We start from the raw sequence: 10,247 nt of genomic DNA, 5'->3' as shown, positions 1-10,247 counted from the left end.
TCAAAACTATGAATCACTCAACATAGTGACTAGTATCTACCACTGGTCTCCAATACCTCATACTGATACTTCTTGTGACATAGTCCCATACTCTCATACTCATCCACCTGAAACAATTTCACTTCTCAGATTTATCCTTGGATAACTTTGTCTATAACTTTGATAACTGTTGAATTCATAACTCTTGAATGGGCCTGTGTGAACCTCATGATGTTCAACAAAGACAAGTGCACCTGGGTCCTGCAAGTGCACCAAGTCCTGCACCTGGGTCAGGGCAACCCCCGGTATCCATACAGGCTGGGAGGTGAAGGGATTGAGAGCAGCCCTGCTGAGAAGGACTTGGGGGTACTGGTGGATGAAAAGCTGGACATGAGCCGGCAATGTGCGCTCACAGCCCAGAAGGCCAACTGTATCTTGGGCTGCATCAAAAGCAGCATGGCCAGCATGTCGAGGGAGATGATTCTGCCCCTCTACTCCCCTCTGGTGAAACCCCACCTGGAATCCTGCATCCAGCTCTGGAGCCCTCAGCACAGGAGAGACATGGACCTGTTGGAGCAGGTCCAGAGGAGGGCCACAAAAATGATCAGACGGGTGGAACACCTCTCCTATGAGGAAAGGCTGAGAGAGCTGGGGTTGTTCAGCCTGGAGAAGAGAAGGCTCCGGGAAGACCTTATTGCAGCCTTCCAGTACTGAAAGGGAGCTTATAAGAAAGATAGGGACAGACTTTTTAGCTGGGCCTGTAGCAACAGTACAAGGAGTAATGGTTTTAAACTAAAGGAGAGTAGATGTAAAGTAGGGACAAGGAAGAAATTTTTCACAATGAGGGCGGTGAACCACTGGCCCAGGTTGCTCAGAGAGGTGGTGGATGCCCCATCCCTGGCAATATTCCAGGTCAGCTTGGATGGGGTCTGAGCAACCTGGTCTAGTTGAAGGTGTTCCTGTTTATTGCAGGGGGCTTGGACTAGATGACCTTTGAAGGTCCCTTCCAACCCAAACTATTCTATGATTCTATGAATCAAGGATCTCCCAAATCTTCCTCTTATACCTATTGTCTTTAAAATTACATCTCATTTTCTGCCTTTACCTTTCAGCTTTTTTCTCTATATGGTCTTCCTCTGCTCAGATGTAGTCTCAGATTTCACTTCCCACATGTTTCTTTCCTGAACTTCAGGTTCAGAAAGAGCTCACCATTTGGCCAAATCTTATCTTTTCTGTCTTTCTGGTTCATGTCATTTTTTACAGACCACCTACTTTCTTCAGTTCCTTTTTCTACCAGGCAAGAGAACTGTCCTTCCAAGTCTCTGAATTTGTTGAAAACTGACTGCCAGAAATACGTGGATTTAATTTTCCTGTCCTTCCTGTCCAAAGATTTACAAACCGTAAGTAACTGTTCCCCAAGTTACCTTCCTCTGTTGCTTTGTCAACAGTTCCTCCCTAATGCCTGGGAACAGATGTAGAAGATTCTCTGGTTGTTGCTTTTTCCAAAAAAATGTATCCAAAAAATTGTCTCACACATATTCCAGTAATTTGCTGCACAATTCACCAGGTAGTTCAAAAATGTCCATTGCCACCACAGGAGTGGTGATTCTGTCACTTACTGTCAAGATGTTTTATTCTCTTTCTTGCCCCTGCTTTAATGCTATATTTATACCTCCAGCTTGTCCCTATAGCAGGAGGCCTAAAGAGAACATCATGGTGTCCCTGCCTGGGTCCTCCATGGCCTTGTGCTCTCTGAGCCTTTGAACCTGCTCTGAGCCATTCCCAGGACTACCATTAGCAGAAAGGGATGGAAAAGTCCTGGCAGCCCTCAGTAACATCTCACCCTCAGGCTCCTGGGAGGCAGCATGCTTGCCACCATATCGGGTCCAGATGAGAGCAAGATGTTGCCATTGCTCACAGGACAGAATGACCTGCAACCACCATTGCCATCTTTTATTTCCTCCTACAAACCTTGGTCCTGAACCTCACAGCCTTGTGTCACACAGCTTTTTCTTCTCTACTAGTGTAATACTTTGTCCCACAGGCTTGAGCAGCCTTGCCTGCTCAGCTATACCATTTCTGAATCAGGAAGAGTTTCTTGGTGGTTAACTTCTTTACAGTCCCTACATGAAATCTGTACAGCGTTAGTGGGCCCAAATCTGTGCCTACAGGTGTGTAGAAGTTAATAGACAGCCAAAGCATTTTATTTTACCCTTGATTCTCTATTGACTGCTTCCTTGGTTCATAATATCCTCAATCAGATAGGAAAGGGAAGAGGAAGGGAGAAAGAAGGAATGTACTTCCAGAATGAAGCCCGGTAAGGCAATTTCGGTCAAGATTTAAGAATGAAGCCTGACAAGGCAATGGCACTACAGACCCCTGCACACAGGACGGCTGAGGGACAGGGTGCTGACCCCTTGGCTGGAATGGTGCACATTAGTATAATTATACCCTGACTTTGTCCCAGTACCTACCAAGGGTTACTGCGTTGTCTTTTTGAGATTGTAGTCACAAAATTGTCAGCTGTGGGCAATGTATTCAACTTGCTTTCATACACACACTGCAAGCCTTGTTACCAGGGCCTCACAAAGCATCGCTTGAAAAAGGAATACAAGATGCTCTTTGTAAATAAAAGTTCATGAGTCTGAGGAATGAAGTCATTTTCCAAAATCGCAGTGAATGATATTCTTTTTCACGAGCCGACAAGCAGCCGAGAGGTGGGCTTTAGGGAAAGGATCTGAATGAAGCATGTTAGAGAAACCACTTAGCCCTATTAGCCCATGGCACAGCCAGGCTGTCTCCCTCCTCCTCCTCCTCCTCTTCCTCCTCCTCCTCCTCCTCCTCCTCCTCCTCCTCCTCCTTCTCCTCCTCCCCCTCCTCCTCCTCCTCTTTCTCCTCCTCCTCCTCCTTCTCCCGCCCAGAGCCTCCCCTCCCCCATGCCAAAATAAAAGGTTGGTCTAGTGGTTTTTTTTAATAAATTTGGCACATTTCTGCCTTCCACTGAATAAACTGGAGATGTTAAAAAATAAACAGGCACGAGAGTCAATGCTTCATGTCGAGCGGTCAGATGGGGTTTGGGGGGGGTGGCGTGGGGGGAGGAAAGGGTGACCTCACTTTCTGAACTGCAAAGTTTGAGTGGGAGGGTCTCGCCACGAAAGGTAAAAAAGGGAATGATGTGAACATGTGAAGGAAGCCAGAGCACCGAGCAGAGCGTCAGTCTGTATCCTGACAAGGGGAGATAAGGTGGCTGGGGAGCCAGCGGTGCTTTCCTGGAATACAATCTCTGTTTGACACTCTCTGCTTAAGCACTGCCCATCTGTATGTTATTGAGCTGGAGCCTCTGGGGAAAAAGAGGAGCCACAGGCACAGAGAGTGAACGAGGGAGGCAGCAAAATCGCTTTTCTTCCCTTCTTTTCCTTATTTTTTCTTTTTTTTTTTTTTCTTTTAAATAAGGATCTGGTTAGACTGCCTTGAAGTGCCACATCTGGAAACTGAACGCTGAAAGAAAGTTAAAATAACTGAGGCACCACTAAGCCAAGGGGGGCTGATTGCAGAAGAGGGTAAACAATTACTGAGACGCTAGAAGACCACTGCTGGATGTAAGGGGAGGAAATGGCTTTGATCTCCGCCTGGCCCCTCGTTTCTCCTATATTATTCTTTTTGAGATGCTTCTCCTCCAGCACAGCCTCGAGTGAGGGAGGCGTTTTTCAGTTTGACATTGAAGGTAGCTCAGCGGTCAGCGCGCAAGAAGCCACTGTTATCAGAGGGCAGCAGCAGGCAGTAGCTACTGGAAGTTGGGTGCCTTTTGCTGAGGTACAGTAACTCCCTTCTCTCTCTAGTGTCTGCGCTTTTCTGCTTTCATCTGTCTGTCTTGAGGCTCCCATCTGGTTAACGTTATCTTCATCATTCGATCCTTAAAGCGATACTGGAGATTTTTTGGCGGGGGGTCTGAGACGTTGCATTTCGGGACTGGAGGGATACAGTTCAGACTTCAGAATGTACACATGTCCTGCCTGCTGTGAGCAGACAGCTGCTGTACTTTGCAAGTGAGGCTGGCTTAGCACGTCTCTGACTTTCCTGCCAACATAACTAAACAGGCCTGTCCAAACAGAGCTATTTTACAAGGGTTAATTGTCACAACACTTTCCTGCTTGCCTTGTTGTAGTTCCTGGAACTGTAATTCACTTCAACTTCCAGAAAGAGTCTGTCTTTTGGTGGCAAACACTGTACTCTAGAAGTTTGTGGTTTTGTCTCTGAATGCCATCCACCTCCAAAATCCGAAGTTCCTTTTCGCAGTGAGAGCAAGGATGATAAATCAAACACGTGTAGGAAACTGCCTGCAGAGAAAACACCTGCAGAGATTTTAAGACTTCCAAAAAGTATGAGGTTGGGCTTTAACAAATTTAACAAATTCATTTAACAAAAGCAATTAGAGAAATCTGAGAAGCAATTTGTCAATGGCAAAATTTCCTGCAACCCCTGTGTTTTGGGATTGGTTGATACTCATTCTAGCAAGGCTGCGTTGGGAATGGACTACTCAAAGATATAGCTTGAGAAAACAATAAATTACTCCAGCATACACTGGGAGGGGAAAACTATAATGTCTCATGCGTGGGAGATGCAAGGAGGAGGCAAATTGAGTTTTGTAAGGTCATGGGAAGGGAAAGAGTAGTTCTTCTAGCATAACATCCAAAAATAAGGTAAGATTAGCACAGCCATGTCACTGTGATAATATAAAGATCATAATCTCCGATATCACATGGCTAATTTTCCCTCTACGCTCCAATTGCCAGAACTAACAGCCATGGAAATAAGTGCCCAAGCCCTTCAGAGAGCCAGGGTCACTGCGGGGCTGGGCAGAGCTTGTCCCCCTGCTGCAGCGGCTCCAAGCTGCTGCCCACCCTGCCAGGGACTCGGCATGAAACATGACCCGTGTGAGAAAACTGGAGGCTAAACCTTGCTTTGCTCAGCATAGGGGCTCTCGGGAGCCTTCCCGAGCTTGGACGGGCTCCACGACATGGGATGTACAGCTTCTCCCCGGGCCTGGAATCAGCCCTGGGAAGCTGCATTGCCACCTGTTGTTGCTTACAACATGGAAAGCCCCTCAATGAAATGCCTGATTTAAGAGCTGGATGGGTTTTGTTGCTGCTTTTCACAGGATAATGGGCATAAGTGATTATTAGCCTTTCTCGGTATGATTGTGTAGTACAGTTTTCCCAAAGACACAGTTCACATTGCTTCACTGTAATATGTTAGACTTTACCTATGAGATATACCAGATACTGCAGAGGAATGGCACTTTACTCTCCTTTACCCATTTCAATCCTCCCTAGAGTTTCATTTATACAGTCCAACCTAATAGACTCACTTCCCGGTGTTTGCTCTGGCAGTTTACTTCAGCGCCTGTGATGGCAGCGTTTAGGCTCTGGACGCCATGTTAGGAATGAACGATGTGGCCTGCTATCGTCACGCCAAGGCCCTTGGCTGCAGGGTGTTATGGTTCCATGAGGAAGAAGCCAGGATTTCAGGCCCCTTTGCTAGCTGCAGATGTACCTTACTGTTGCATTTCAGGGCCCACCTCCATGGCAACGTCCAAGGAGGCCCAGTAGGATGCTCTTTCGGGATAGGGCTGATGGCTCTGTAACAGGGAGAACTTGCTCACCCGTTGATCCATGTACATAGTAACAAGAGCTGGGGAACTGCCTCTGATCCCGGAGGCTGATGTAGGGGCCAGAGAGTGATGGTCTGGTAGTCTCTCAGCTGAGGAAGGAACATTTCCTTTGGACCTCAGAGAGCTTCCCCCTCCCATAGCCCACCTCCCCTCCCTCGGCCCCGGGAGCAGGGTTTATCCCAGCAGGTTTGAATTAGCCTCTTTCGAAGCCCGAGTTCTCAACCCGCAGCTCACAGTGAACCACAGAGTAAACTCCCTTACACAGCGCGGTTGATTCAGCTCCTTCGTCTAAATATTGACTCAGGCCTATAGCTCTCCTGAGCAGACAGAGGCTGTTAGTCACATTGAAGACTGCCAAATTACACAAAAGGGGCAGGTTTACAAGGCAATGGATTATTCTTAGGTTTACAGAGTCATGGATGGTGCTTCATGGTGGACTGTGGTGCCAGTCAACCATGACGTGAAACACGCCGGCGGTAAAGCCAGAGCAGAGATCAGGGCAGACAGAAATCACGATGCTTCAGCGTATGGGGCAGGTTCTGGTCAGCATTTTCCCTACACATCTTCAGAAATTTGCAAGGTCTGAAACAGTGCTGGTGGGAGTTTCTGAGCTATAACCATTGGGATGCTCTTAAATCTTGGTAAAAGTTTGATATTATGAACCTATAGAAGAACAGGAGACCCCAATTAATGTAAATACATATTAGTGAATATTACTCAGTTTTCCACTCCTCTTCCTTTCCCATGTTTGGCCACCCTAAACTCAGAGGAACTGGGAGAAGTGGTTTAAAAATTCAGAATTAATGCTAATGTGGATGTTTTCTGTGCCTTGGATTTGAATGAAAGCCTCTTGATGGCAGAGAGAACTAACTATATTTTTAATGCTATGATAATATGCTGTACCCACCACAGAGCAGACCATGAGTTTGAGCTGGACCTCAGCATTGTCTAGTAGCTTGGTGCCCTGGTTGTTAATCAATATGTGATCCAGTACACCTAAATTAGGCACATCATAAACTGTGCCTAAACTTTTTCAATCCAAATCAGGCACTGTCTTCAGCTATAAACCCAAATTCCCCACACAGTAATGGAGACACCAGGTTTTTTAAACCTGTAATTCCTAGCTGCCTTCCCTGAAGGAGCACCTTCCTCTGTAAGGACTATGTTGAGTACTCAGTTCAGGACAGCTTTATTAGTCAGCTAAAGGCTGGGGCACAAAATGTAGATGTTTAAATTAAGTGGACTAGATTCCACTCAATGAAATGTCATGTTACCTGCATAACGAGCACTGGTAGTGACTGTCGTGTAATAACGTATCTACCTCTCTGCCTCTGTTTCAAGCAGAATGCTTATAAATTGATGAAAATTATTCAGAAAAGTATCATAAGAAGTATTACAGTGTTAGGAATTGGAAGATAGCTGAGAGATTCTACAATCCAATCTCCTTAGCTCAGAGGGAGGTTAGGAAAAAACTTTGAACTTATTGTGCAAGCACATACTCAGGCAAAAAAAAGATTAATAATAGGCTCGCTAGTCTAACAAAAGAAGGTCTCATCATATGCAACAACTGGAAACTGAAGGCGATCCAGTTCACACTACAAGTTAATCACAAATTTTAATTTCAAAGGTAATGAAGCCCTGGAGACTTTATCCAGTTGTGTTGGATTGTCTATCAAGAGGCAGATCAATATGAAAAGAACTCTCAAGTACTCGGTTACTTGTGTGCTATTTAGGATGCTTAAGTTCCTTGGCTCACAAAGACAATAAGGGGATGTGGGGGAGATGTTACTGCTGAATCCTGATGAGCACAGAGTGCTGGATACAGCTCATCAGTATAACCCAGCTGCAGTTGGCAGCATTAAGTCAGAAATTGACTTTTCCAAATAAGGATAGATTATAATATTTTACAAGGAAGATTCATCAGAGATGGAAGCAAAGAATTTAAAACTGACAGCCAGATAACAAATTAAAACAAACAAAGCAAGTGGCGAACATCAGAAATCTTTGGGTTGAGGTTCCACACATTAGCTTGGACACAGCAGAAGGAAAGGGAGTGGTGAGACACTTCCAGGTTTTTGAGGCACAGAGTCAAAACTGAAAACCAGAAGTAACTTCTGAGAACATTTACGTCCCATTATCGAACACATGCCTTTAAAATAAGAAGCAGGTCATACATTACCATTTGGGTCTGAAGCCTGCCACTGTCACCATTTGCATTTGTAAATTCTGCTGATTTTAATTATATAGATGTAGAATTTGTTCACCCATAGGAAGAAAGTTCCTTGCAAACAGTGGAAGAGTACAGAGTCTAAGGTGAGCATGAACAATGGTGCAAAATGTCAAGCACTAGGGTATATGGCAAATGACTCCCTGTGATTCATGTTGTGCAGTCACTTGCTTTAATGCCAAGTGAATGTAAGGTGATAACCAGAAGATTCATTTCATTCTGACGTAAATGACTACAGGAGGTCAAGAAGATAGTGAAGAGAGCGCAATATAGGAGATGAGTGTAGGAAGGATTAGAGGAAGAAAGGGAAGACAGACATTTTGTGGAGATACTTGCCAAGTAAGAAAAGATTTCAAATGTCCTTTATGGAAAGAAATGAAGCAAATAGTGGAAAAGGAAGCAAGCTAAAGCAGGAAGAAGACAAAGGAGAGGAAAAAATTAGGGCAAGAATGAGATAATAAAAAGCCTTATGAGTAATGAAAAAAATGAAGTAGCTGGGACAGGGCAGGAAGCCAATTCCCAGAGTGAAGGAAGGCATGATATTATTGGATGGATGGAAGAGGAAAACTGTTTCCAGCATCAGTGTTTTTGGCTCAGGGGAAAGGCAGAGAGGCAAAAGAAGTCCTTTAAAGGAAACAATTATCATAGTCAAGGCAAAAACAGCCATTTACTATAAGAGACCTTAAGAAGCAGAAGTCATCTGATGGAGCTTGCAGGCTGAAATGACATGTTTGACGATAATTTTTTCCCACCTGAATTCTACCAGCATCTGCTGATCTAAATTTCCGAAAGCAAGAAACAGTATTTGAGGTGCTTTCTTTCTGGTTCTCTAAAGTGATAAGCAATAATTAGTATGGGGCCTGTGACAAACTCACCTTTCTAAAATGGCTCACATAAAATGTATAAAAGAGAGCATCAAAAGTCCCAGCCACTTGTTAATCAAGACTCAAATTATCACCAAATTGCCTTCACCCCTTCCTGCATTTGGAACTGAAAGTCTTGCAGACTGTTGAGAGAAACCACAATTTTATCCTTACGTGTGGCATTAATCTGTTGAAAACAAACTAGCGCTAAAAGAAGCAGCAGAAGATCTAATCCTGAGGTGTGAGCCAAAAAGGGTTTTAGCTTGACAGAAACCTTTCTATTCTTTTAAGCTAAAGGGAACTGCATCTACCTTTAAAAAAGATCTTTAAACAAATTCATTTCAGACCCTTGAGGTTATGTTAGGTTAACTCCCATAATGGGAAATTTGGATTTCTAGCTGCTGGTTTTTTCTGGTACAACGAGTTTATGTTCTGAGAAATGTCTATTAGTGGGGAGGAAGTTTTACTGCAGATGTTTGTGATTCCAGCTTAAGTTTCTCATCAAAGCTTTAATGAAAATCAGCTGCTTGGAGTAGAGCTGCCAGACCCCAAACCTTTTAAATCATAGGAAGCTGAAATAAATGGAAGCACGGGAGAGAGCAGATGGATAGTGGGAAATGTTCTCCATTTTAAGAAGGTGCATAAAGCACCCATCAGAACAATGCAATTTAAACTCCACTGCAGCGAGTTCCCACAAAGTTTTGGGCAAGTACCAGTAAAGTGCCCCAAAGCTTATTCAGGGCTCTGAAAACCAATAAAAGGCATTTCATGCCCACTCTTATTCATGACATGGGAAGCAAGGAAGGAATTAAAAGTCCAGTTTTTTCAGGGGGCATGAGAAGCGATAAAAGAATTGGTTTCTGAAGGAGAACTTGTCCTGATTTAAACTGATAACAATTACAGCTCCTACTGTTCAAGAACTGTGGAAAATAGGTCTAGTTTCTGAGTAATATATAACAGACACTGACAACTTAAAATTTGCTTCTGGACTTAGATTTCAAACATCAAAATATAGACATCCTTGGTTTTTATATTTTAATTGGTCCTCTTGAACATTTGGATCTGATCCCAGTTCATTTGGATCATCCCCACCACCATGAGCTGGGGATGTTTGGGTTATGCATCCTAATGCAAGATTCAGCAACTACTGAATAGCACTGTATACAAAGCTGTTAGAGCTCCACAGTTTTTGAAATCTAATTCTTTGTCATTAAATGATCTCAAAGAGATTTCCCTAACTGTCAGTAAAGATACATACAATGTGTATTTGGTAATGCAAACAGAGATTGACTGTAATGCACTAAATACGATCTGGCTTTGTTGTTGCTGTTTAGCTGTATTGTGCAATTTTTTAGATGGTTATTTTCTTAAAATAAATAATTCAGAAATACTAGAACTCCTCTTTTTCTTTTAAGACAAATAAGCAAGAAACAGTGCTAAAACCCAACATTCAAGAGTTACTAAGATACTTAATATGTGCCAAAAGATAATAGATGATTGTGAAAAA

The 10,247-nt window shown here is 43.7% G+C and overlaps 1 protein-coding gene across 1 annotated transcript in view; it reads left to right on the top strand.

Moving 5' to 3' along the window:
• Window positions 1-2,939: 2,939 nt before the first annotated feature.
• Window positions 2,940-10,247, top strand: part of LAMA4 (laminin subunit alpha 4) — a gene marked incomplete at its 3' end in the record, with an annotated part of 104,179 nt that continues 96,871 nt past the window's right edge. The window contains exon 1 of the mRNA XM_081997259.1: window positions 2,940-3,792. Coding sequence (XP_081853385.1) covers window positions 3,592-3,792 — 201 coding nt within the window. The 5' untranslated portion in view covers window positions 2,940-3,591. The remainder of the gene's footprint in view (window positions 3,793-10,247) is intronic.

Source organism: Phaethon aethereus (assembly GCF_964289735.1).
Source record: "Phaethon aethereus genome assembly, chromosome: 3".
Taxonomy (NCBI): domain Eukaryota; kingdom Metazoa; phylum Chordata; class Aves; order Phaethontiformes; family Phaethontidae; genus Phaethon; species Phaethon aethereus.
The sequence above is the reverse complement of the archived record's forward strand: the minus strand, read 5'-3'. Positions and strand labels throughout refer to the sequence as shown.